The 27,847-nt window shown below is 40.3% G+C and overlaps 2 protein-coding genes across 5 annotated transcripts; one reads left to right on the top strand and one right to left on the bottom strand.

Annotated features, from left to right (window-relative positions):
* The first annotated feature begins 1,331 nt into the window (after nucleotides 1-1,331).
* On the top strand, nucleotides 1,332-21,415 carry capn3b (calpain 3b). Of its 3 annotated transcripts, XM_034230640.1 has the most exons (23): nucleotides 1,332-1,850; nucleotides 3,973-4,042; nucleotides 4,537-4,655; nucleotides 6,292-6,425; nucleotides 6,816-6,984; nucleotides 7,559-7,642; nucleotides 7,743-7,834; nucleotides 7,958-8,035; nucleotides 8,352-8,512; nucleotides 9,146-9,315; nucleotides 9,398-9,409; nucleotides 10,171-10,379; nucleotides 10,500-10,533; nucleotides 11,214-11,237; nucleotides 11,479-11,565; nucleotides 12,375-12,452; nucleotides 12,549-12,606; nucleotides 12,687-12,751; nucleotides 16,610-16,678; nucleotides 16,760-16,838; nucleotides 17,405-17,521; nucleotides 17,692-17,750; nucleotides 18,198-21,415. In XM_034230640.1, exons 1-23 carry the CDS (start codon nucleotides 1,539-1,541, stop codon nucleotides 18,222-18,224), a joined length of 2,307 nt encoding a protein of 768 aa, XP_034086531.1. In that variant the 5' UTR covers nucleotides 1,332-1,538; the 3' UTR covers nucleotides 18,225-21,415. The 3 variants fall into 3 exon arrangements, with proteins under 3 accessions (XP_034086531.1, XP_034086533.1, XP_034086534.1); XM_034230642.1 differs by lacking the exon at nucleotides 11,214-11,237; XM_034230643.1 differs by lacking the exons at nucleotides 1,332-1,850; nucleotides 3,973-4,042; nucleotides 4,537-4,655; ... (4 more) ...; nucleotides 7,958-8,035; nucleotides 8,352-8,512 and adding an exon at nucleotides 8,985-9,049.
* Nucleotides 17,982-27,811, bottom strand: znf106b (zinc finger protein 106b). 2 transcript variants are annotated; one of them, XM_034230638.1, is made up of 21 exons: nucleotides 27,730-27,811; nucleotides 27,232-27,362; nucleotides 27,077-27,138; nucleotides 26,541-26,744; nucleotides 25,430-26,452; nucleotides 25,004-25,352; nucleotides 24,851-24,911; nucleotides 24,326-24,480; nucleotides 24,169-24,229; nucleotides 23,020-23,818; nucleotides 22,885-22,931; nucleotides 22,659-22,801; nucleotides 22,356-22,490; nucleotides 21,995-22,111; nucleotides 21,455-21,646; nucleotides 20,986-21,048; nucleotides 20,566-20,685; nucleotides 20,107-20,178; nucleotides 19,939-20,010; nucleotides 19,613-19,756; nucleotides 17,982-19,478 (listed from the first exon to the last, which is right to left on the bottom strand). In XM_034230638.1, the coding sequence occupies exons 2-21, from the start codon at nucleotides 27,358-27,360 to the stop codon at nucleotides 19,428-19,430; spliced, it is 3,999 nt and encodes a 1,332-aa protein (XP_034086529.1). In that variant the 5' UTR covers nucleotides 27,361-27,362; nucleotides 27,730-27,811; the 3' UTR covers nucleotides 17,982-19,427. The 2 variants fall into 2 exon arrangements, with proteins under 2 accessions (XP_034086529.1, XP_034086530.1); XM_034230639.1 differs by having other exon boundaries at nucleotides 26,642-26,744; nucleotides 27,730-27,788.
* Between the last annotated feature and the right edge of the window lie 36 nt (nucleotides 27,812-27,847).

Genomic DNA, 27,847 nt, shown 5'->3' with positions numbered 1-27,847 from the left:
AAACGGTGCAATCTCACTAGTTAAAATTGCATTTCTGATATCAAGAATACACATTAACTAGTTACAAATGAATTTCTGATATCAAGAATTTGCATTCTTACTAGTCTTACTATTTTACTATTTTTTGATCAACTTTTATTTGTTTTTTATTTGGATACGTAAATATTTTTTGGTAATTTTTCGAATTTCTTACTTTGAATATTCTTAATGGTTTATATTTTGTTGATTTTTCCCTTAACTTTCACTTTTCACCAAGTGAATAAAAGCTAAATCGGCTTGCCATATTGATGTGTAATTTATGCGTGTCAATGGGTGTAGGTTATGGTTTATTGGCATATAATATTGGCCTACAATTAAAAATTCAATTCGAAGAAAAATTCCTTCATCAAGAAAATGATTTTTGAACTTTTTGTGGAACGCATTGCATACAGCTCGAGGAAATGTCATTCAATATAACTTTGTAATAAGGATGTATGGAAGTCCATTCATGACGGCGAAAATGTTTTTGTGGAAATGTAATGCAACCCCTGTGAAATATGTCTAATATTAATTGCTGTGAATGTCATTGTATTTCTACACACAATAATACTGGACTGAATAGCCAGAGTGAAAATAAACATCTTGAACCATAAAGCTGGTTTCTCTCAAACCTGGCAACCCTCCTCTCTACGGCCCCCCTCTTCTTATTTGATATGAGTCTGGGTTGACAGACAGTCAGGCCAACTGAATCCTGAAATATGACGACTGGTGGGACAGGTCTGTTATAAAACACCTTGAAAAGGAAGAGTCAAGGCGTTTGTTTTGCCACTAGGTGTCAATATTACTCGAAATGCATCATGTTTGGAGTGATTATGATACAGTGCTTGTATTTTGCGTTATAATAAAATCAAGTAAACTGTTCAAATATCAGATTTGTTGCTAATTAAAAGCACAATAATTATATCATTATAGCAAATTGGTATTTCAGTACACAAATCTAGATACAGACCGAGACACAAGGCAACATCATTTTTTGATGCACAGCAATTTTGAGTTAAGTTTTGCAAGTTAAGAGTAGGCCTACTTTGCTTCCATAACATGTCTTCTTTCCAACTAGTGTAAACAATCTTCCCTTCATACACATAGTAGTGTTAATTCTACTACATGTCTCAGGTAACAAACTGTCATATGTTCAGTTTAATGTATAGATTTTTGGACAGCCGCCTTTATCAGCACATTGAAAATGTATTAGGGTAGCTCTTAAGGAGCCCCCTCCCCTCCTCTGAAGAGGCCTATATATAGGTGCAGCCATCAGCAGACGCACAACAGAGACTGTGGGTGCTGGTGGAGTGAAAGTGGTGAGTGTACATGAGCAGTGACAACCTTTTTCAGCAAAATAAGGAACTAGAAGTGATCATCAGAGTTAGGCGAGTCAGGGAGGACACAGGAAGTCTCCTTGGGCTGTTTTGCAAGTCCATGCTCTGTTACTGCCAGTAAGGAGTTTTTTTTGCACTTTATAAACTGATTTTGAAAAACAGGAACTGGCCTTTACTGACAAGATGGGGGACGAGCAACATAGAGAGCCTGTTGTTGAAGATATACAGGTGAAAGTGCTTTATGAAACTGAAGCATCATCTGGGCCCGATGAGAAAGCTGCCTACCCTCCTGCTGGAACTAACTCCATCTACTCTGCCATTCTGAGCCGAAACGAGGCTGTCAAGGATGCCACGCGACTAAAGACCTTTTTGGAACTTCGAGACAAATACGTGAAGAAGAAGGTGGTGTTTGAAGACCCCCTGTTTCCTGCAAATGACTCCTCACTCTTTTACAGTCACAAACCCACCATGAAGATTGAGTGGAAACGTCCCTCGGTGAGTGCCAGACTTTCTTTGACATGTTGGGAGAGATGTTTTCTAAATCCCTGTGTATCTCACCACTTCCACCACAACACATGGCTGGGGTGTCATGTGGCTGCATGCTGTGGATGCATAGCTCTGTGTTGTCACCTTCTACTATCTCAGACAGCTGACTGTCACACAGTGCTGGGAAACATAGTGGGAACTCAATGCTGGCTTTAGAGTTTCATATTTTTCTGATTGCGCTAGCAGCAGCTTTATTCATTCTGCCAAAAGTCCTGCAGTGACTGTCAGGGATACTTTTATATGTACACTTGAACAGTCACATCAACCAGTCAAATCTATCTACAGTATATAGCAGATTTAATACATTTTCAACAAAAGTAAACTAAACATCGGACAATAAAATGAGGCAATGATAGATGAATGAGACAACACAAACCATACCTTAATTAAAAGCCAGGCTAAAAAGACATGTCTTAAGTCTTCTATAAAAAATGTCCATGGTACCTAACACACTGACACAGATCCAAACAGTAACGTGAATGCAGACACAACAAATGACCCAAACCTTAACATAATACTTAACACTTATGTTGCTTGATTGCTTAGTGATTAGTGATGAATGGTTAGTGATGTAAGTTGTTTTGCCTTACCGTTTAAATTGGTGATACATGATTCCCTTCAGGGGGTCAACAGTAGAGCACGCTCTAAATTCGGAAACATGAGGTGGCATTTTCACAGCCTTAGTTATGGTGAATCGTTTGATGAAGGAAAGAGTCCCTGCTGGAAACCCCCCTGATTAGAATTTGATTTCTTATCTCTATCCTTTTTGTTATTATCTTGTTTTATAACCCATGAAAACTGAGCAATCTGAGTTTAAAAGTGCTAAACGTTTTTTTTTTTGCTCAAGTTTTGTGTGTTTTTTGGTTAATCAAAAGTAGTTTCAAAAGCTCTTTAGGTAAAATTATTCCCATTTTCTTGGCTTGGGATGCCTCTTCATAAATTGTGTGCATGAGAGGGTGATTTATTCTCTAAATGCTTCATTTGAAAATGTCTAGAGGCCTAATTCCTATCCAACATTACACAAGAAATAACGGCATTGAATATAAGCATAATTTGTGTAGCATAAATATGTTTTCCTTCCTATTCTTTTCATCATTTGGTGACAATCAACAGGATACCATGTAATCTTCCAACATAAAATCAAACAATGTGCTCTAAAAAATGTCTAACCGGTAGTATTTATACTGAAGGCAAATGTTGAGTCAACCATAAAATCCCTAATTGGTGTCTAAAAATAAGGTGCATGATGAATCATTTCCAGTAGGACCACAAGCAGTCAGACACTTGGTTTTGACAGGTTTGTATTTATGATCTGAGGGCACCTATGCACGCAGCACAACGTTATCACTAAAGAGGTCGCGACCAGCAGACCTCCAGCAGCTGCTTCCTCCTGAATATGCAGCGAATGTAGCCAGAGAAATTTCTCCAACTCACTCTCAGTTTCAGGGTCCTCATGTTGTCGATCATTGCAAATACAGTTTTTGAATCGTTGCAGGGTTTAATATTTCACCTGATAGGCCCAGAGTGAATTGCCTACAGAAGGGGGGTGCAAAATCAGGCAGCAAAAACACTAGCTCTGCCTGATTTAGAAGTACTCCTTTAATTACATTACATTATTACATTACATTGCATTTAGCTGACGCTTTTATCCAAAGCGACTTACAATAAGTTTGAATGTTTTACCTGATTTAACACCTCAAAATCAATAAAGAATTTGCAACATTTTGGTTTGAATCAGGATCTCAATCTATCCAAGTATAATAAAAAAAGCAATCTGACCTGTCATCCGACAGATTTCAATGAATATAACATATGTAAAGTATTATACCCAGCTTTGTTAAAGGCATAATTAATTAGTTTAAACTATATGTTCTATTATTACCATAAAGAGTGCATGTTATATTGCAAGACATCTTAATTTGGATATCAGACTAAAAACACACCAAAACATTTATATTTTCCCATGTTATAAATATTTGATATATATATATATAGGCTTTTGAAATGCATGACAAAAAAAGTCTGGTGCTCAGAAATACTTTTTAACACTTGCTTTTCTTTTCCATGACAGGAAATATGTGACGACCCCCAGTTCATTGTAGATGGAGCCAACAGGACAGACATCTGTCAAGGAACATTAGGTAACTCTTAAACAATTTCTGCTTTCAAACAAGTGGAAGAAAAGCACTTGATTTAGTCTTTCGATACATAAAATAGCCCATCACACTGATCTCCCAGCCTCTCTATGGGGCACACACATAGGCATTTGTTTTCCTTAGTTAAGCCTACATGTTCACAGAAACAAGAATTGAAGAGCAAGAGCATGGAGAAGGGAGAAAGAAAGAACACATTCACCTCATTTTGGATGGATGTTTAAGAAAAAGTTGTGCAAAAAGTAAATTGTGTCTCAGCCATACACTTCTGTCCAAGCAAAAGCAGTGCCGTTTTTTAGGAAAATACAATATCTATAAAATATACATTAGAGCTTAAACATGGGTGGAAACTGGAGCCTGGAACACTGCAGCTGAAATGACCATGAGATTGAGCCCTAATATAGTCACCTCACTGATGTTGCTTTATGAAGTTGTACCTTAGGATCAAGTGTTTCTGCAGCTCTTAAATCTTCTGTTGACAGGTGACTGCTGGCTGCTCGCTGCCATCGCCTGCCTCACTGTGAACGAGAAGCTGCTGTACAGAGTGATCCCTCCCGACCAGAGCTTCACCGAAAACTACGCCGGCATCTTCCATTTCCAGGTTTTAAATGGATTTTTGACCCACTGTGTAAAAAGCAACTGAGCTTTCATCTTCTGACAGAAGATAAAGTTTAAATAATTTTTAAAAAATCAACACATTTAATCGAGGGACAAGACATGATGTGCAAAACATAAACTTATTACACTGAATTATTTTGCATAGGTTTATTTTGTGTTTTGAGGTTAAACATCAAAACTAGGGCTGTCAAACGATTACAATTTTTAATCAGATTAATCACAGCTTAAAAAATAATGAATCATGATTAATCACCATTCGAACTATGTCCAAAATATGCCATTTATTTATGCATATTGTTGTGGGAATGGAAAGATAAATGAAAGAAGGCGGATATATCCATTTAACATACAGTATCTATGTTTATTATAACATTTTTCTGCGTGTCAAAATGAAAGACAACCCACACACCTATCAATCATCAAACCGTGGGGTCTTAATTCATTACGTGTTGATTTCTATCAACGGGGGAGTACTTCAGGAAAGTCGACGGGGGGGCGGCGGCTAGTGGAGTACTTCTTGACCACAGAGTGTGAACGTTGTGATCAGCTGTTTTAGCGCAGTTCTCCAGTGAAGGGGGGGGGGTCTCCCTCCGCAGCCGGTTGGCGTAGTTTTGGCACAATTCCGTTGTACAGACCGACGTTAACAGCAGCCCTGTCTGTGCACACGGAGACCGACTCTGTCGTCCGGTGATCTAACCGCCTTCTGGAAAAGCCTCACAAGTACATCGGTACGCAAATGCGCTTTGTGACACAAGTGACGGTACGCATTTCAGAGAGATTACGCACATAACCTGCGTACCAGTTATGTGCACTACAGCAAAAGTATTCTCCGTCGGGACTTCCTGCAACAACACCACGCCGTTATCAAAGATGTTCTATTGAGAAGACGATCACTACGTGACAAAAGTTTTCAAAACCGTGGCTACTGAAATCAATCGTACTAACTGCTGTCTGTGCAATTTACTCCGCGCGAATTGGCAGACTTTATTTTGCTTCCTTTAACATCATTTTTCATGGTGGGGCTAAGCCATTTCTTGGTATGGGTGTAGCCTACCCCAGCCATACCCTGGCGCTGCCACTGGTGGCACGTATGGGGCGGGCCATTCTGCACATGCGTTAAATGCGTTAAATATTTTAACGCAATTAATTCAAAAAATTAATTACCGCCGTTAACGCGATAATTTTGACAGCACTAATCAAAACACAATATAGCTTGAATGCTAATTTCCTTCATGGTCCTTCATTTTAAGACAATAAAAACACAGCAGATAATAAAATATAAAAGTGAAAGTTAAGGGAAAAATCAACAAAATATAAACCATTAAGAAATTCAAAGTAAGAAAATTCGAAAAATTACCAAAAAATATTTACATATTCAAATAAAAAACAAATAAAAGTTGATCAAATTAGATTACAATTGACAGCAGTAACATGACCCAAACGTTGTTTTAATGAAGTGTTTTACATGTTACATCTCACACGAAAAGTCTTTTTTCAAATTATAAAGAAAAAAAGTATCTGATAAAAACACATTTTAGTTTACCTTTGCTAAGAGATGGCGGGAGATCGATCGGTCTCTTCATTGACTTTGTCTTTAATCTGTTCGTATTTTTACTCAGTTGTGGCGTTATGGAGAATGGGTTGATGTGGTGGTGGACGACCGTATCCCCACCTGCAACAACCAACTGGTCTTCACCAAATCTTTCAGGAAGAATGAGTTCTGGAGTGCTCTTCTGGAAAAAGCTTATGCCAAGTGAGTGAGGTCTATCAGCTTTCCCTGCAAAGTGAAAGAGTCGTGCAGCTTCAACGTTATATCTTAATAATGTTAATTCTTTCAGTAGAGTTCAGGCTTTCTTTTCAGAAAATCTGTCAAACAAGATGATCGACACGTGAAACCACTGACCTCTCACCCTGCTGTCATGATATTTCTTCAACCAATTTCAAACGAAACAAGTTTTAAGATAACAATTTCACCTAAATGTCCCATTAAGGTCTATACCTTTCTGCAGAGTAGCGAAAGTTACTTGGCACATCACTGCTCTGTCCTCATGTTTCCCAAATTTGCTGCAGAATCTGTAAAAAAATCCATAGCTCGTAAAGAACGGATGTACAGTGAGCAGAATGATTCATCTCTTTCTCTCAGGTTGCACGGATCGTATGAAGCCCTTAAAGGGGGCAACACTTTGGAGGCCATGGAGGATTTCACCGGAGGGGTTACAGAGTTCTTTGAGTTGTCTGAAGCCCCCAAAGAGCTCTACAGCATCATGAGGAAGGCGCTGGACAGGGGCTCGCTGATGGGCTGCTCCATAGATGTGAGTGGTGAGGAAAGTATGGGAAATAAGTGCACAGGAAACAGAGAAACGTCACTCAAACATTACAGGGACACCAAAGCAAGATGCAACAACACAACTGACTGAATTATGAAAATCAATTTAGTGGTTTTCCTTTTCCTGTAGTGTGTCATATAGGTTTTTTCCCCCGTCACCGCAATTGGACACATTTGTTTATTTCCATAACACAGTGACATCACCATGTAACACTCGCACTTCCATTGGCTAGCGCTCCAACACATTATACGTGATAGTTTAAGAGGTGGGACATCGCCAAGCAGTTTGACCAATCACAACAGAGCCGGCCAGGTAACAAATCAGAGTTGGAGGAACCCTATAAAAAAACCGCAGATACATTTATTTTCCTAAATTAGCATTTATATAAGAGTGCTTTCCCAAATTATGAGAGGCTAAAAGTAAGTTCAAAGTAATTGTATCAATATTTTTAAACTTTGAAATCAAATCCAGAATAAATTACTGTATTAAAATGATGTTTTAACAGCATGTACTTATCCATGCCCAATGTGTTTTGTTCTCTGACTTGTGTATCTTTCAGATTACTTCAGCCGCTGAGATGGAGTCTCGGACTGAACAGGGTCTGGTTAAAGGTCACGCTTACTCCATCATAGGCTTGGCAGAGGTGAAGTATAATGTCCACCCACTATGCTGTGAATGCAGATTAGATATTCTTGGTATGAAGGCCTTGAAAATGGTGCTGACCGATAAAATGTTGTTTCTAGTGTGACGAGGTGGCAAAAGACACCAAGATTCGCCTGATTCGCTTACGCAATCCCTGGGGCTGGGTGCTGTGGAAAGGACCATGGAGTGCAAAGTGAGATTATATCTGGGACATGGGAACCTTTATTTAACTGTCATATAACATCTGCAAATTATTATTTGCAAATTATTCTGATGTATTATGGCTTATTCTTGTTGTGTATTATTTGTTTTCCAGTTCAAAGGAATGGTCGACCATTTCCACGGCTGACAAGGAAAACCTAAAAAAACAAACTGTAGAGGAGAGTGAGTTCTGGTGAGTAAAACCACAGTTTTTCACATTCAAGCCTTTTGCCATTTATTGAATGTAATCTTAATAAACAGACGCACACACATTTCTTGCAAGTTATAAAAATGTATATTAAAATCATAACTTTACACTGTACAAATGAATGGATGATATTAGTTATTTCCATTAGCATGTTAGCATCTAGCTCAAATCAAATCTGAACCCTCAGCACTTTACTTTTTTCAAGCCACACTGGCTGTAAAGACAAGAAAAAGGGCAAAGTTGTTTCCATTTTCATCATATCGAACTCTAAAGAACTTCCTTTTGTCTGTTCGACCTCTAGGATGGCTTTTGATGAATTCAAGAAGAACTTCACAAAGCTGGAGATGTGTAACCTGACTCCCGACACCTTGCAGTGTGAGGAGAGGACCAGTTGGACAGTGTCGGTCAACGAGGGTCGCTGGGTGCGTGGCAGCTCTGCGGGCGGCTGCAGGAACAACAAAAGTAGGCCTCGATATTTCCTAAATATTCCTCTTAAAGCCAATAAATTGGGCGTTGGGGTTGGTTTAAAAAAAATAATGGCCGCCTCACTACACATGTTCCCGCTTATTACATGGCCACATGCTAAATAATCAAACAACTTGACTGCTAATAATATTTTAAATAATTGTATTGACTTCAAAATTATCGTACTGCTAAAAACTAACGGCTGGAACTGCGGGAACAACTTAAAATGAACGGCAGCACTGATTGAAGTTTTCTGTAACTTTCCAAGTCAGTTCACAGTTTCTCTTCCAATAAAACGCCCTAAACAGTGCACAGCCCATACCGTGTTCCAGGGGCGCACCAGGCAACTGCTTGGGGCCCCGGACCAGAAGGGGGCCCCCAAAGAAGGTAGATTAAGAAGGTCCACAGCAACGACAACATGAAACACCCTTTAATTAACTGCAACGACATGTATGGTAACCCCCCTCAAGGGGTCCCCATGCATAGCGCGCCGTCTGATTTGACCAATCAGAATCGAGTATTCAACCAAGCAGTGTAAGAAAGATCAATATCTTTCCCACCTGGATCTTGTGTTGTCACTGCTGTCATGTGACCACTTGTAATGTACTATATACTTGTTGTGTTTCACAGACACTTTCTGGACGAACCCTCAGTATCGGTTGCAGCTGTCCGAGGAGGACGACGACCCCGAGGACCACCAGGCGGCCTGCACCGTGGTCGTGGCTCTGATGCAGAAAGGTCGCAGGATGCAGCGCCACCAAGGGGCCAAGTTCTTCACCATCGGATTTTCCATCTACGAGGTACTGATCACAAAAAAACAAAACCACTGGATAAGCTGATGTGCATTCAGTGGGTTCAATATCTTCTTCTTTGTCTCTGCAGGTGCCCAAGGAGGTACGGCCATCCTGAAAGAGGACATTAGTTTGATGATGTCCACAGTATCGGCCTGCATTTCCAGAGATTTGAGTCTGTGTGTGTTTGGGTTAGCAGTTCATGTTGTAGATAAGCAGTATATAGCTCTTGTGAAACCTTAATTTACACGTGACATCACAAGCCAAACTACTTTATAATAATTTACAACACTGACTTAAAGTCACTTATTTATTTGATTATTTAACCGTTTAGTCAACAAAAAGTTATAAAATAGTGAAAAGGCCCTTCCTATTTCCCAGAGGCCAGTAAAACTGTTTGTTTCATCCATTGTAGTTCTTAATTTCAATTGAATGTATCCTTTATTGAGCTTGGAATTATTAATGTAATAGTTTTGACTACTTGTCTTATTTGAGGAGTTTATTCCCATGTTAAGTACACATGACAGGATAATTTACAACAGTGACTTAAAGTCACTTATTTATTTGAATCAAAAAGTTATAAAATAGTGAAAATGCCCTTCCTATTTCCCAGAGGCCAGTCAAACTGCTTGTTTCATCCATTGTAGTTCTTAATTTTAATTGAATGTATCCTTTATTGAGCTAGGAATTATTAATTTAATGTATTTCATACTTTCAATCCTAAATGTAGGATCTTTGATCTTTTTTGTCTCAATTCCCTCTTTTTGAATGAGTCATTTCCATTAATACCTTTTCTGTTTTGACTGCTTTTCTTATTTGATGAGTTTATTCCCATCCCACCATCTGATATATCTCCTTCCATAGATGCTTGGACAGAATCAACACCTGCAGAAGGACTTCTTCCTGTACAACGCCTCCAAAGCTAAATGTAAGACCTACATTAACCTGCGGGAGGTGACGGAGCGCATCCATCTTCCTCCAGGAGAGTACGTCATCGTCCCCACCACCTTTGAAGCCCATCAGGAGGGGGAGTTCATCCTCAGGGTCTTCTCTGAGAAGCAGAACATTACAGAGTAAGTATCACTCAGGGTGGCATATTTTGGGGATTGTTGACAATTGCAAATATAAGGTCTTCAAGTGAAAGGTTATTCAAGAACTAAAAGGAATCCTAATGTGTTTGTTTTTCCTCACAGGGAGGAGGATAGCGTCGGGTCTGACAAAACACAGGTTCGCAAAGTGTTTGAATAAGTAGTGGGGTTGTAGATATGTCTTGATAATTCTGACAGTGATGATTTCAGTGGTGAAAAGGTTAAAAACAAAAGAGTAGGTTCACCTTTTATGTCTAATTATTCTGACATGGTTTTAATCACTTCTAGGGGCAAGTTTATATGTTGGGATCGATATTTTATTAGAGGACACGGTATATAAAATATGTTTGAAGCGGATACTTTCTTTTGCAACACACTTGAATTTGTTTTAACTTTATAAGAAATTTAAATTGAAAGAGAATCAGACGTAAAACAAATTGAGGATAGGATAGAGATGATATTTTATTATTAAGTTATTAAGAAAAATACACAAGCTCCCATCTTCCCAAAGGAAAATTCATTCCCAAATAAACCATCCTTTCCTACTTCCTTTTTAAAAGGTTAAATATATGAAACAAAATAGTGCAGTGCAGAGGCCTACTGCCCGAAACACACTGAAATATCAGTTTGCATTTCATATTTTCTAAACCCCAACTGTGTAACACCTATTTAATCAACATTGTTTTCTCAAACTATTTGTCATCTCCCAATTCACACTCTACTCATTGTTTTCCCCCAAAAATAACTGTCATGATAAGTGTTTTCCTCCTTTTCATCTCATGTCATCCTTCTGTCCTTCCTTGTGTCATTGGTCATCAGCAAGACACGAAAAAGAAGGAGAAGGTAATGCATGCATGTGTCAAAAAGCATTGCTAGATGGCTCTTTACACTCTGCTTTATCCACTGCTTCACTCCTGCTACTCTCCATTATGTCTGCTTTTTAAATGTTGGTAGTTTGTGCCATTATCGCATATATAGAATAAAACCAGTGAAATAACTACAAATAACTCTCTCTTTTCTGTTTCTGTTTGTCTTTTTTTAACCCGTCTCTCCTCTTACTAACTAATGCCGTTGCCCATGCCAGCCTATTGTATTTGTGTCAGACAGAGCAAAAGCCAACAAAGAAATTGAGCATGACGGCATTCGGGGAGAGAAGAAGAAGATGCCAAAGGTAATCTCCTGATTTTAGGACACAAACGTTGACACTGCAGACACACAGCTAAGAGCTGGTAGTTACTCATTTCTGGAGACTGACGGCTCTGACATGCGCTCTCGACCAGGTCAAATAACTCCTTTGAGAATTAAACAATTGAGAGTGGGGCCAATGATCTCAAGTGTCTCCGCTGCACCTGTTTCCCTGTGAGGCCTCTGGTTAGATGGGCCGAGTTGTTTATGTTTATCCAATGGTTGGCTTTCCTGTGCTACGGGAAAGCATCCAGAGCTTAAACGTCATAAATGTAGTGTTATATATAGAGCAACAGGCACACATTAAACACATCGTTTTAATGGTTCAAGATGACCGAGAACTCAAAAGTTATCGACAGGAAAAGTAGTCCTATTTGTGCAATATTTATTTAAGAATCTGGTCAAATCATCTCTGAAAAACGACATTGCTCTACTGTTCTGTTATATTCAGTAATGTCCTTATCAAGCACATGGAGGTAGTCAAACCTTTTCCAATTTACACCAAAACCACCTCACAGTAACTACATATTTGGGCCAAAAATCATGTTCATTCTTATTTTGCAAAAGACATTCCTATTTGACTGTCAATATCCACGAATGAATGTTACATTTACGGTGTAAGTTTTATTACTTATTGGTAGTATGTGTCTTTAGTTTTTTGTCTTTTGTCTTTACTGTTGTGTTATGATTGTTTGCTGTTCTGTCATGAGCAAACTAAAGCAGATTGAATATGGCGATGAAATATTGGACCCTTATCATCTTAAGAAATGTACTTCTTTCTCACGTGGCCCTCAGATAAATTTACTCCAAGAAGAGGAGGAGACTGAGGAGGAAAAACAGTTCAGAGCCATTTACCAAAAGATTTCTGGAGATGTGAGTAGGCTACAGGAAGGATAAAACAGGCAAGACTTGGATTTACAATTTATATTTATATTAATACATGAAACAAATTGTCCCTCCCTCTATCAGGACATGCAGATCTGCGCCAACGAACTCAAGACGGTCATGAAGAACGTGCTCTCTAAACGTGAATACACTGGTTGATTTGAGTAATTATTGTGCATTGTGTGTCATGTGATCAATCATACCGAGCCTTCCTTTCTACAGATAATGACATAAAGACAGAGGGTTTCAGCCTTGAGACATGTCGGAGTATGATCGCCTTGATGGATGTATCCTTTCAGCTGAAACCACCAGAGTTTATACAGAGCTCACAACAGATAAGGTGGTTATTTATTGGTTTGAACTCCTCTAGTTATTGAACATCCTCAGTTACTCCGTTGAGCCACCCAGTGGTAGAACATGGAAACTATGTTACCTGTATACTCTAGTATAGCAAAGTCAAAAAAGTCATTTATCAGTAGTAAAAATGTAAAAATGTTATCCTTATTTATAATATTGACATTCACATCTGTAAATCAGCATTCATTGTCATCTATTTTCTGTAGGCCTATTCATTCTGTTTAAACACAACATTTCTGCACAGTTACATTTCAAGATGATAGGCTTCACTAATACACTGAACAAAAATATAAATGCAACACTTTTGTTTTTGCTCCCATTTTTCATGAGATGAACTTAAAGATCTAAAACATTTTCTATATACACAAAATAACCATTTCTCTCAAATATTGTTCACAAATCTGAAAAAATCTGTGATAGTGAGCACTTCTCCTTTGCCGAAATAATCCATCCCACCTCACAGGTGTGTGTTATATCAAGATGCTGATTAGACAGCGTGACGACCCCTCCCCCCTTCTGCCTGGCTGTGCTCCCTGCCTTGCTGTCCTCTGGCAGGTACTGGGAGTGTCGTCCTGTTTGTGCCCGCCCATCTATAGGCGGAGCCTCAAGAAGGTATGAAGGTTGCCCAGCTGCAAGGTTCAGTCTCTGATTCTGATCCTGGCATGCTGCAGCAACCTCAGCCTACAGCCTGTATTAGGTTTGATGCACCCTCCAACATGCTACAACACCCTTCCACACACCCACACACTGCTCACACTACTGACAGTCTGATTCTTACGTACACTATTCATCAGAGGTGTTTTTCTTTAACCTGTTAAATAAACAGATATTTGGCATTTAACTCTGTGTGGCCTCCCTATTTGTTCCAGCCTTAAGGCAGGTTGTAACAAGTGGGGGCATGTCCGGGATAATTTCCGGTGCTGGATAAAGGACATGGTGACCTATTTCAGTCGGGGAGTGTTCACACAGCTTGTTGGTTGACTCTGAGTTTTGTAGGGGAAAATAGGTCAGGTTGGTCGGTCTTACTCACAGTTGTGTTTCTGTCCAAGGCAAGCTATGTTTTCCGGTATTGCTGTTTTGTGTTAAAGGCTGTCAACTGTTTGGAACCCTTATTCCTGTTAGGTATAAGCAATGAGAGACACAAGCTGTCTCCATTGAACCTTTTTTTGTTTTTGTTTGTTATTTTTGTGTAGTAAGTGGCTAGAGCATTTGCTCGGGTGCACTCCATGACTGCCTAGGTGATTTTCAATTGCTGAGAATTAACCGGGTCACTGGGCTTTTGTGCTTAAAATCCTCCCACAATTCTACACGAAGACTAGGGTTGAGTGAGTCAGTAAGCATTTGGTTGGTAATGTTTCAGTTGTGGTTCCAGTCCTGTCTGGACTTGGGGTTGGACTATCATTTAAAGAACAGAAAGAGCTTCTAATGCTACACTTGGAACGTGATGTGGAGGTTGAAAAGTTGAGACAAAATGCCCGTCTTCAGGAAGCGGAGATGGCTCAAGTTCAGGTTAGACAAAAACTAGACTTGGAGCGCTATAGATTGGAGCTGATGAGTGAAGGTACGTTTCCATCTGAGACCAGGAGCTGCAGAGACTGTAGGTCAGGTTCCTGTAAATCAAGCATTTGATATTGCTGTTAGTTTGAGGATAGTTCCGAGGTTCAACGAAAAGGACCCAGACATTTTCTTTGTGTTATTTGAGCGTCTAGCAGAGGCACGAGACTGGTCTGATGTTGAGCGCACCCTTCTGCTTCAGTGTGTCTTCACTGGAAAGGCCCAGGAGGCTTTCGCTGCCATGACTGCTGAAGACAGTAGCAATTACCAGTTGGTGAAAGCTGCTGTACTTCGGGCATTTGAGTTAGTACCTGAAGCATATCGACAGCGCTTTAGGGTACTCAGAAAAGAGAAGCAGTCACACATGGAGTTTGCTCGTGATATAACCACTAGTTTGAACCGTTGGTGTGTTTCCTCACAAGTAAAAACTCTGGAAGATCTGCAGGAGCTTATCTTGCTTGAGCAATTCAAAAGTAGGGGTGGCCACAATAAAAGGCCACTCTAAAATGTTCAGTTTTATCCCACAGCACAATGCCACAGATGTCGCAAGTTTTGAGGGAGCGTGCAATTGGCATGCTGACAGCAGGAATGTCCACCAGAGCTGTTGCCCATGAATTGAATGTTCATTTCTCTACCATAAGGCGTCTCCAAAGGCGTTTCAGAGAATTTGGCAGTACATCCAACCGGCCTCACAACCGCAGACCACGTGTAACCACACCAGCCCAGGACCTCCACATCCAGCATGTTCACCTCCAAGATCGTCTGATACCAGCCACTCGGACAGCTGCTGCAACAATCGGTTTGCATAACCAAAGAATTTCTGCACAAACTGTCAGAAACCGTCTCAGGGAAGCTCATCTGCATGCTCGTCGTCCTCATCGGGGTCTCGACCTGACTCCGGTTCGTCGTCGTAACCGACTTGAGTGGGCAAATGCTCACATTCGATGGCGTCTGGCACATTGGAGGTGTTCTCTTCACGGATGAATCCCGGTTTTCACTGTTCAGGGCAGATGGCAGACAGCTTGTGTGGCGTCGTGTGGGTCAGCGGTTTTCTGATGTCAATGTTGTGAATCGAGTGGCCCATGGTGGTGGTGGGGTTATGGTATGGGCAGGCGTATGTTATGGACGACGAACACAGGTGCATTTTATTGATGGCATTGTGAATGCACAGAGATACCGTGACGAGATCCTGAGGCTCGTTGTTGTGCCATTCATCCACGACCATCACCTCATGTTGCAGCATGATAATGCACGGCCCCATGTTGCAAGGATCTGTACACAATTCCTGGAGGCTGAAAACATCTCAGTTCTTGCATGGCCAGCATACTCACCGGACATGTCACCCATTGAGCATGTTTGGGATGCTCTGGATCGGCGTATACGACAGCGTGTTCCAGTTCCTGCCAATATCCAGCAACTTCGCACAGCCATTGAAGAGGAGTGGACCAACATTCCACAGGCCACAATCAACAACCTGATCAACTCCATGCGAAGGAGATGTGTTGCACTGCGTGAGGCAAATGGTGGTCACACCAGATACTGACTGGTTTTCGGACCCCCCGAATAAAGCAAAACTGCACGTTTCAGAGTGGCCTTTTATTGTGGCCAGCCTAAGGCACACCTGTGCAATAATCATGCTGTCTAATCAGCATCTTGATATGCCACACCTGTGAGGTGGGATGGATTATCTCGGCAAAGGAGAAGTGCTCACTATCACAGATTTTTTCAGATTTGTGAACAATATTTGAGAGAAATGGTTATTTCGTGTATATAGAAAATGTTTTAGATCTTTGAGTTCATCTCATGAAAAATGGGAGCAAAAACAAAAGTGTTGCATTTATATTTTTGTTCAGTGTATTATTATGCTGATACTAGAATTAGATTCCAATGGTATCCGTGCAGGATTGTTTCTGACTTAAATTAACAACTTTTCCAGAGTTTTCAAAGCAATTCAGATGTTTTATCCAACTAAATATTCTGCTTAAATCCATATCTTTTGGCAGTCAACAAACGGTTTGCTTTTCTGCTTGCAACACACAGGGAGGCAGGCATGTGCCTGTTTTTAAAAGGGTGGTATATTCAAATTGAGGATATGGTTTATTGGCCAATATTAATTTGATATGTTAAATAGAATGTTGAGTGTAAAAAAGTACACATTTTTCAGCCCTATTTTATCTCTACGATCTAAAATCGTCCTTACTGGCTCCGTTGGTTTTCCATAACCGACCTCTCAGACTGATGGTACGGGGAAGCTGAACCTGCAGGAGTTCAAACACTTGTGGAAAAAGATCAAGGAGTGGCAGGTGGGACCGTTTTCATCTTTCTATATCTTCTGCTTATTTTAAAACAAACAACTGACTGTCCGTCTCCTCGTGTGTCTCCAGCTGATCTTCAGAAAATACGATAAAGACAAATCTTGCTCCATCAGCAGTTTTGAGATGAGGAACGCTGTTAATGATGCAGGTGAGCACAGCTTCAAAAAAGAAATACTTTTTAACAATAAACAAATATATTTATTTAAGTATTAACGACTCACACAACATGTCTCTATGCATGTGTAAAGAACTGCATTACCAACGGCAACTCACAAGATATCCCAGTTCACTTCATTTCATGTCAGTTCATGGATTTCATCTTTAAAAAAAAATGTTTCCATTTTATTTAGGATTGTGATTCCGCTTTTCTATTATAAGCCTCAACAATGATTTAATATTCATTGGGTTGAAATGTGTACTAAACATCCAAGAAACCATAAGGATAATTGCAAAAAAAATTCATTGAAAATTACAGATTTTATACTACCTTATATTTAGGCTTTGAAAATAAAAAATATATAACTACATCAATTGTGGTCTCTAAATTAAAATGTAAATGTTGTAGACTACACTTCACATCTTTCAATTCATAACCAAATAAAATTGCAAGGATTCTATTTTTCTCAGCTTTTGTCAGAAATAACATCCCATAATTGCCGTTCTATTGAAACTGGAAATAAACTATTGACTAATCTGAGTCTCCCTCCCATGCAGGGTTCCACCTGAACAAACAGCTGTATGACATCATAGCCATGCGCTACGCAGACGAACACCTCAACATCGACTTCGACAGTTACATCTGCTGCTTCGTGAGACTAGAGGGCATGTTCAGTAAGTAACACCACACTCTCACCTTTTATTTATTTCCTCTGAATATTTTACACTTTTAAACAATCTTTGCAGGGCCACATTTCAATTGTGTAAGCCGGTACCTGCAGCCTTGCATCACTGTACGTTGTATTAAGAGTTAAATAAAGACTGACTTGTTGTGTCTTGTGCAGGAGCTTTTGACGCCTTTGACAAAGACGGAGATGGAGTAATAAAGCTCAATGTCCTGGAGGTAAGCCTGTTTTAGTGTTCTTTACAACATGATATTCTGTGTCTTTTGCCATTTATACTGCATGTCGTCGCATACAGTTCTACAAACATGTTCTTTGAGAGTCATGCATGTGAGGAAGGGCATTCATGTTTTAAAAGCAAGAGAGTAATAGTTTGAAGAGCTTTTAAACATATCAGTCTTTGATTGCACTATGAGGTACTTCTATGTTGGATTAGATAACACTTACAAGGGTTTCTAAAATTGTCCATTTATTAAGAACAAACATTTGAGACTACTCCTCACTATAAGGCGCAAATGAAATACGACAACATACTACATCCACAAAATCGACCATGCATTACAAAACAGTTGAATGTGTCTTGGTTTTTTAGTCGCAATGTGTACTGTGAGTAACTATCAAAATGAAACCCCATTTAAGCTCATATGTTTCTCTGTCTCTCTTTCCAGTGGCTTCAGCTGACCATGTATTCTTAAGTGACCTTCCTGAGCGCTGACACGTGGAGCTGATGTTCAATCATGACTTCATCTCTTCTTGCACATACTTTTTGCGACATCTAAATCTTTGTCACAAATCAGATGTTTGATTGCGAATCATATCCGGATTTGATGTGGAATTTAGATTTCTCAGATCATTCAAACTATGATGGTGTCAATGTTATGTCACTTATGTTAAGGTGTCAGCATCAATCATGTTTTGGGCGGTGACGTTAAGAATATTTGGTTTGTAAACTTTGGGTATCATGTTTGAATATGAGAACCAAAATGTAACCTTTTGTATGACAGCATTTTTAGAGAATATATAATGTTTTCAAAAAAGCAGAGGAACATTTTCTAGATTATATATTTGTTTTTGCTGTACACATACAGTAGGTATGACACTCAAATACACACTGTACAGTGGACAGTATAACATAGAAACATGAAGGCATGACTTTAAAAACGGCTTTCTTAGAAGGTACTCTCTGGTCAGTTTGGTCTTACAACTTTCACCACCACTTCTTCCATTGCCAAAAACAAAAGTTCTTAAACATATGAAGGGATACAGGGGACAAGCACGATGCCTACCGTTCATCTCTGAAATGTAACAATGTAAAAGTGATCAAATGATAGATGGTGTATATATGTAATTAAGCATAAGACAACAGTCTGAGTCAGGAAGTCATTATGGAGAAATTGTTACAGGAAAATACCTTCATATCAAATTGTATTATCGCTAATACAGTAGGATCGGGTTGCTAAATATTAGCCCTAGGTTTCGGAGGTGTTTCAGCCAATGCAGCAGAGTTGTAGAAATGCTTGTAAAATGTAGCTTTGTATTTACTAATGACATTTCTGTTTCTGAGAAAGGTAGCTGTATAAAATAGTCACGAATTCACAGTTTATAAAAAAAAAAACATTAATGAGGCCTTTTACACTCATAACTGATAATAAATGTAATCATTCAGGGATCAACGACAAGCGGACTGTCACAGAGACCCCAGAGCACACACAAAACCAAAGAGATGTGAATAGTACTTTACAGCTAGAGAAATAACAGAAAATTACCTCCCATTTGAATTAACAGAAAGATTAACCCAAAACCCTGAAAATAACTTTGAAACCAAGGCTTCAGCTAAGTACTGTAACGCATGGGACTCCAACCGTATATGCTGAGTCTCTTCAGCTTCACCGCTGTTGCTACACCTCACTGTCTTTCTCCACGTGGCTCTGCATGTGTTCAGGAAGCTTCTGCAGAGAAAATACAAGCAAGACAAAAAACGCCTCTTATACTGTTTTCTGTTCATATTATCACGATTCAGACTCTCACACATTACTCAGCTAATACTTCACTCACACAGAATTACACAGGGTCGGTGCATTACCTCTCTAACAGCCTGCTGTGTGCCAAAAAACGAGCTGCAGCCTCTCCAGCGACACTTGATCGCCTGCAGGTTTGGGTTGCTGTGTTTGAGGAGGTGCTCAGAGAGATGCTCCGCCATGCCGAAGATCAGAGTGCAGTTATACCACTGTACAGAGGGCAAAGGTCACAGAGACACATGTTAAGATGCATTTAGAAATGGTATATTCATTCAATATCTTGTGGAATATGTCTCTTGGAATTGGGTCAGAGTAAAGGCACTGATTACGTTATGTTTCATCCGACTTAAAATCTCTGAATGCTTTATGTATAATGAGTTTGAGTCGTTACCCAGCAGCGGTAGTTCTTCATCAAGTTGAGCTTCACAGCTTGGATGGAGCCATCATAACAGCCCGTGTAGATCTGAGTGGGACAGATATTTCAACAGTATCATGAATCAACCTCTGTCATGCAAGTAAGGATTCTAAATGATGGCTGGGCAAGTTCAATTCCACGTACCACACTCTTATGTACGACCATGCACATCACCATGTCACTGTGACCCCCGTACACCTGCAGGCGGTCATGGGACTGTGAAGACACAAATACAGAAGTTAATCTAATAATATATAGTTATTCACCAGAAACATAAGGAAACAGATGACTAAGATTTTTTTTAAAACTAGATTTTTTAAAAGGTTTTTCAAATAGGGACTGGTTTTCTTTCATTTGTAATGGTACAAATGAAAACTATAAGCAGTCCAATTGTGATTTGTAAAGGAGACAAAGCTTGTTTTGAGTATTATGCAAGGATGGAGAAGCAAAAGAAAGACTTATACAAATGGTCTTCTTTTGAACTGAGGTCTGAAGTTAAAAAATCTAATACCTTTGTTTTTGATTAACTTTTAAATACACGTGCCACTCATTAAAAAAGTATTGTCTAAACATTATTGTAAACTTAAGTTGTAAATACTCTACCTGCAACTCATAAATTCGGACCATCTTATCCAGAGAGGCTGTCACCATCACTTTCCCCAGGATGACTATCGATGTGACGGCATGATTGTGACCTTTGTAGATTCGGACCAACTCACCCGTCTGCAAATAAAGAGGGAGAATACAATAACGTTGACAGTGAATGAATGAAGTTAAACAGAAACGACCTTTAACGCAAACCCAGGGAGTCACTGTGCTTAAATTAAAAGGTTAATGTTTCAAGATTAAGAAAGCAACTAAACTAAAGCATGTTTTATATTTTTGTCTCAGTAACTTCCAAGACTCATGACATTTTCTGTTTATTACATTTCTGTTGTTAAAACGCATCAACACGTAGTGCAAGTGCCCGTCCTTTTCGTATTCAGAGATAGTTAAACTCATGGAAATATATTTGACACTCACGTGGATGTTGTGAGCATGAACCGATTTGTCAGTGGAGCCGCTGAAGACCAGGTCGTTCACCACCTGAAAACAAGTAAATCAGTACAATTGATGTACAAGTGATATTTTCTTTACTAAAATGTCCTCTGCAAACACATAGTACTACTGACCCTTTTTATACAAATGTCAGTCGCAATTTAGAATCATTTAGTGTCCTTATCCAAACAAAGATCATCATCATGTTAATATACTTTCACTTTTAATACTAAAAAACCTGGCTGCTATAACACTATTTAATACATGCTACACTTATTGTTTTTAAATACTGGTACTGGATGTGTAATTGTGCATGCTTCTTAGTTAATATTAAGCTATTTTTGGATCTTTACTTTGGGCTGTAACAATGTAAATGTCCCCTTTGTGGGACGAATAAAGGTGTTCTGATTTTAAACAGTGTCCTCCAGACGTAGGCGTGTCTCCCAGTCCTCACCTTCATGCAGAGGATAGTTTTGGTGTGGCCGTCCAGCGTGCGCAGCAGCAGGCCGTTCTTGGCGTCCCGCACGCTGATGGTGCTGTCGTAGGAGCCGACCAGCAGCACCCGGCGGGCACCTTCCTGAGCCGTGCCCAGACAGCTGACCCCGCGCGGGCCGTGGCAGTCAAACATATCCAAGTTCTTCAGAGTCTACGAGAGAGATCAGGAGGAGGTTTAAGAAAGATATAGAGATCATGTTGATTGGTTTTTAAATCTACTGTAAGAACATTGCTCTGGCAGAGAAAGGAGAAAGCAAGACTTGTGCAATACAGTCTACAATACTGTAAAATGAGTGGCTGCATATACAGATAAGAAAAGCTTTTTGTTAGCGTGGTCAATAGAAAACTCTGGTTACAGGTCTACACAAGTGAAAAACATAATCTGACTGAACCAAACCCAATATCAGATCAAAGGTTGTTTATATAGCCCAATATCACTAATTACGTTCTTCTCAGTGGGCTTTACAGTTGAACAAACATAGAGGACAGTGTCACTCACCTTTAAGTCAAAGCTAGCCACTGATCCACTAGCGAGTCCAGCATACAGGATGTTGGAGGTTGAGTGCAAACACAACACTCTGTCTGACAGCGTGATCTGCTCCAGACACCGTGTGGTCTAGAGACAAGAGGAATAAAATGAATCAACAAAAAATAAAACGTTCAAAATGCAAACCCGACAACAGGAGGCAGAACTTTAGATTAGCAATTCAACGATTCAATTATAACTAGCTCTGCCAGTAAAGACTATATTTTTTGGACAAAACGATGGATTTTACCCTGTCTAATAAGGGTGGAAAAGTCAAATACGAAATACAGGGGGTCATGTGTATCACAATATCAGTTGTCCAGGCATTTCGTACCTTTATGCTGAAGCAGCGGATGGTCTGGTCACTGGATCCGGTGTAGAGACGAGCCAGAGTGTTAGGGGACGACGACACCAGCAGACAGTTGACCTTGTTGGTGTGACCTTCAAACACTGCTTGGCACTCCTTAGTCTGGATACACAGGGACAACATGATATCTTATATTTTAAAACAAACACTCATGATAGAGAGGGGTTTTAGTTTGAACACATTTGCTTATTCTCAGGGGAGGGATACACTAGTCAGCAGAGACACACTTGGGCAAAAGTGAGAAGACATTTTGGATTCTGATGAACGTACCATGAGACTGTAGGCCCGCGCTGTGTTGTCCCCTGAACACGTGTACAAGCGGCCGTCGTGAACTTGGAGGCCGTGGACGGGGCCGGTGTGGTTAGAAAAAACTCCAACTGATGGCTCCTGATCCTCGGACACTTCAATGCACTCTGGGGAAAAAAGTAATGAGGTCTTTGCTTTCATCCAAAACATCTTCTGTGAAACCTTATGTAAGCAGGAGAAAAACACTCACCTGAAGGAATCTTTACATCTTCAACTTTAAGTGTAGGCTGACATTTTCTGAGTGGCAAAAAGAGAAAGAAAGGTCACATTTATCAGAATAGTACTGCTTGTAATGTTTAGGATCTTGCATTAAACACCATCTCACCTCTCAACTTCCTTTTGCGGGATCGTCTGTGTGCCTGAACAGCTGACCTCCACACTGACAGAGCTCTGAGGAGGCTCCGGCTGGACGGGAACATTCTGTACTTCCTCACAGTCCGATTCATCGATATTAATGACCACCGAGACGGGGGACTCAATCAGTTTGAGAGAGGTGTCGCTCTCGTTCCCTCCATCGTTGTCTACTACAACGGACGTATTTAGATCTTTTTTTGGTACAGGAGTGGAGACGGGCTTTTCTGCTGCTGGCTGTTTTTCTTTAATAGGTTCTATGCAAACAACATCTCCAATCTCTTCCACAGAGTCACTGTCATCTACCTTTTCTTCTTCTTGTCTCACTAACCTCACGCTCTCCTGCCAGAGAGATGATTTCGGAAAATGATTTGTATTTGCTGATGTAGAGCACTCTGTTGCAGGTTGTTTGAAAGAGGGGACAGCCATTGGAGGAGAAGCTGAGTGTGGAGGGAGGAAATCAGAAGGTAACAAGGAGACAGGAGACTTCACAGGAACCTGATGTGTGTCAGAGATACAGGAGACAATTTGAATGGCTTGTCCAGAGGTGGATGGCTGGGAGATGTCTTGCATTACTGGTATGGTTGGGAGGGCGAGCGGGCTAACGGAAGGGGGTGTGTTTGTTGGCGATGGTTGCTGGCTCGGGGGGGCGGAGGGGGAGTAGGGGAAGGCACTGGAGGAAGGCAGAGGGGAGAGTCTTGGTTGCACAGTGGGAGAAGGGGCTGCAGGTAAAAGGGGGGCTTTCTCTACGTTAGATGCTGCTTTGTGTATTTCTAGAAGAGATTTAGAGAAAAAAAACAAAGTAATGTATTAAAAACAAATTCCATTTTGATTCAGACAATTAATGAAACAGAAAATCAAACTAAATTAGTAGAAACAGTGGGGCAGAGAACATAGCTTCTAAAGAAAATAACCCTCCCTTTAGTCATCCAGTTTCAGCATTTTGGTCAGGGACCCAAATATTACGGCCATGTTGATAAATACACATGAATACATGGAATGATATATATACACAAATACAAATATATACGTAATGTATATATTCACACATACACATATATAATTTTTTTTTTTTAAGGTAAACCAAAAAGCAATGACAAGCAAAAACAAAGATGTAATGTACCTTTCATCCCTTGCAGGATTTCAATGCGCTGGGCTCTGAGATGGTTGACCTCAAAAGTGAACTGTAATAGAAGGAAGGAAGAAAAATGTAATGTTAACCATGAAAATACACCATTGGAAAAGATTAAAAAAAATCTGTGTCTTCATTAGTGTGGTACCTGCTGCCTCAATAGCAGGAGTCTCTGGACTTCAGCGTAGGCGGCCTGCAGGGTGTTGCGGGCTTGGATCAGAGACACGTCGAAATTCTGCAACGAGTAGGTCAGCTCGTCCTCCCTCAGAGACACAGCCAGCAGCTGGTCCATCTGGCCCTGCTCTGATAGGCAGGAAACATACAGAAAAATATACTCTGAGATTTATGGGATGACTATCCGATGACATGACTGGGATTAAAACAACGTCAATCCGAATAAATAAGAGGCTTCGGAGTTTAGAACTAGTTAATTTCTCTTCCGTTTCTGTTTTAAACTGCATTATGTACATTCCCTTGAGCCGTCTCTTCATAAAAAACATGTTATTTAAATAAACTTGCCTCCTTATATATGCTGTTTCCAAATAGCCTTGTTATGTGACCTGTGTATATTTACACTCCTACAATGAAATGATAATGCCTCAAAATGCCAGAAATCCTTCACAGTATGTCAGAATTACAAATTATAGAAATCAAATAAAAAGGTTATATTTACCATTGTTTGACTTTGTTTTCTTTTTTTTCCCACTTGGCTCCTTATCAGCCAAGCCATCACACTGTAGCAAAACATGATAATCAGGTTTTAACACAAAAAAAAAAAGTATGTTTCAGCGGTGGCCCTCACCGAGAAAAACTGTATAATACACACCATTTTGTGTTTCCTCTTGCTGGTATCACTGTCGGCACTCAAATCTACAAATGCTACGTCCGACTCCACCTTCACACGGACAGCTTGGACTGTGTGAGTGCTGCAGCCTTCCTGTGCTGCGTCAGGCTGCTCCGATGGCTCCTGCCTCTGAGGTTCTGACTGCGGCTCGGTGTAAGACTCGTAATATGTTGCGTTCTGGGGTGGAGGAGGTAGTTCGTTCCAGTGTGCGCCTGATAGAGTGTCTGAGACAGCCTCCCAGTGAAAGCCCTCGGACAGACTCATGTCGATTACCTCTGCTCGTGTTAAACTCTCTTTTTCAGAATGACGCTTCGTAAGCTCAATTCCAAACCTGTTACCACACAACACAATAGATATAAAAACTTATGTTTGACAAAGGGCAACACTGACAGTTAAAACAATGTTTACCTGGGCCTGACTTTGCCTCTTTCCTGCTTCTTCCTCTTCCTGTCCTCGTACATCTCCCTCCAGTTTGACTTGCCTTTAGGGACTGATAAGCTAAACACCTTATTTATAGTTGGTTTAGGTACAGGCATTTTTCCTCTCTGAACTGCGGCTGAATCACGGGCAATTCGAACCTTGCGGGCTAAAGTTGGTCCATTTGACACATTTTCCCACATAGGAGCAATGTTAGATGGACCAGCACCAGCAGTGGAGGAAGAAGCAGAGCTGTTGTCGTATGAAGATTGCATAGATGTAGCTGCAGCAGAGGCAACATGAATGGGAGTTTCCTTGGCTTTGTTCCTGAAGGAGCACCGTGCCTGCTGCTGTCTCCCAGCTTTAGTTTGCCCCCCCGTCTCACTGCTCTGTTTCCGAGCTTCACGATCGGCCCGACACGGCTCCCTCACACCCAGCGCGCGTCTGATCTGCCGCAGCATCGCGCTGACGTCCACGTCCCGTATCGGAGCTGCGTTTGTGGATTTGTTTGTCTGAGAATGTTGAGCTGAAGCTTCCTTTCCTGAATGAGAACATCCTGAACTCTCACCCTGGCAAATACCAAATATGATAGCTCCGTTATGAGGAAGGTGATCACTGGTGAAGTCTCCATCGTATGGCTTGTTGTAATAGTCATTATGTCGGTCTCTTTGGGGGCACTGCTGAGCTGATTGGGCGCACTTGTGAACAGCAACGTAATGTTGAGTGTGACCCGGCTCTCCTGACAAACAAGACAATCTTCCGCTTTGATTAGGCAGAGATGATTCTGCTTGGTGAAGAAGCCTTTTCACACTGGACAATTTATTCTCTTTGTTTTGAACAACAACAAGGGTTCTTCCTTGCAGGAAGGTTCCCTGTTGCAGTTTCCAATTGTTCACTTGTTTGTTCTTCCTTAACACTGCTTTGGACACCGCTGTGTTTTTTCCTTGCACTTCTGCACGCTTCTGATCATAATCCTGCTTCTTTTTCCTTTTCCTCCTTTTTCCTGCTTTCTTCCTGTAATGCACCAAAAGTCACAGTTATTAAAGCGCATTGAATCATGGAGAGCATCAATTGCAAACAGATGACAAGATGAACTTATTACTCCTCTTTTTTCAGGGTCTTGTTTCTCTCCAGGATCAAGTTCATGGCCTCATCGCTCAGAGTCTTAAACAGAGGTAGGGGCTTTATTTTTAAATACTTTACGTTGTGCAACTTGGCTTTGTGTTGAGGGGTGGAGATGTGCTGAGCATACTCATTTAGACCCATGGAGGATGCGTTACATGCCTGACATTCATGAAATGAATTCCTGTCAATGGAAGAACACAAAAACAAACAACATTTTTGTTAGATATTCGTTTTTTAAGCTGGTTAGTGCGTGTTATGATTACTTATCTCAGAAAGACAGGGAAATACTTTGGAGCTGTGTATCGTTTTACCTTTTTTATACAAGTGCAGACACAACACAAGTTTCAGCACACAACCAATCAATCCTATATTCATATGTTGTTGAAGTGTTGTATTACAAATTAATGGAACTAGGAATAGTCAATCAATGCATGGTCTAAACAAGTGTATTAAGTATGTGTACTATTTTTGCAAGAGAACAGGGTCATATTAATAATGCCAAATATCACTCACGTGCCCAGCACTGTCTCCAGCTCTCTGTGGTGCAGCATACCATGCACATGATCTTGTGCTTCCTGTAGATCAGAGACATCTCGTCAACATTATTAAACATTTAATGGCTGTATATAAAAACACTGAAATATATTTGTAAATGTAGATCCACTTACATCTTTCAAATGGATGATGCGACACAGTGTACAGTAGTTGCTTTTGGCCTTCTTGGAGTGTTGTCCGTTGTTTTTCTTCTTAAAAGCGGATTTCCCCGAATTACTAGTTGGTGTTTGAAACTTTGCCATTTCTGAACAGGTGAAACAAGAATGATAACCTCACAAGCTTTCCAGAAACGAGCCCAACTGCAACCACTCAGAAGCATAATATTATCACAGCATAAAGGCTAAACAAAATAAACACCTTTGGGAGTTTTATATAACATCATGCTTCACACGTTTATAACCAATATAGCATTGCAATTATGTAATTTAGACTTAGAATAGCAGCAAAACGTGTTTGGTAAATCACCACCAGCGTTTACGTTTGAGTTGGACTAACGTTAAACGGTTGGCAACAATTCACCCCTCGTGCAAAGTTATCGGCATTTAAATACATTCATGACATTTTGTGCTCAACCAAATATTATGTGGAAGTTGTTAATAAATCATAATTACCAGCTGTATTTCACATGGCAAAAAAAGTCAACTGCAGTCAACGGCCATGTTTGCTTACGTAGATTACGTAAGGTTTGCGGCGGCCAATCGTGTGCTAAAGACGACACCGGAAGTTTCA

Source organism: Gymnodraco acuticeps, unplaced genomic scaffold (genome assembly GCF_902827175.1).
Source record: "Gymnodraco acuticeps unplaced genomic scaffold, fGymAcu1.1, whole genome shotgun sequence".
Lineage (NCBI taxonomy): Eukaryota > Metazoa > Chordata > Actinopteri > Perciformes > Bathydraconidae > Gymnodraco > Gymnodraco acuticeps.
This window is presented reverse-complemented; position numbering and strand designations above follow the sequence as displayed.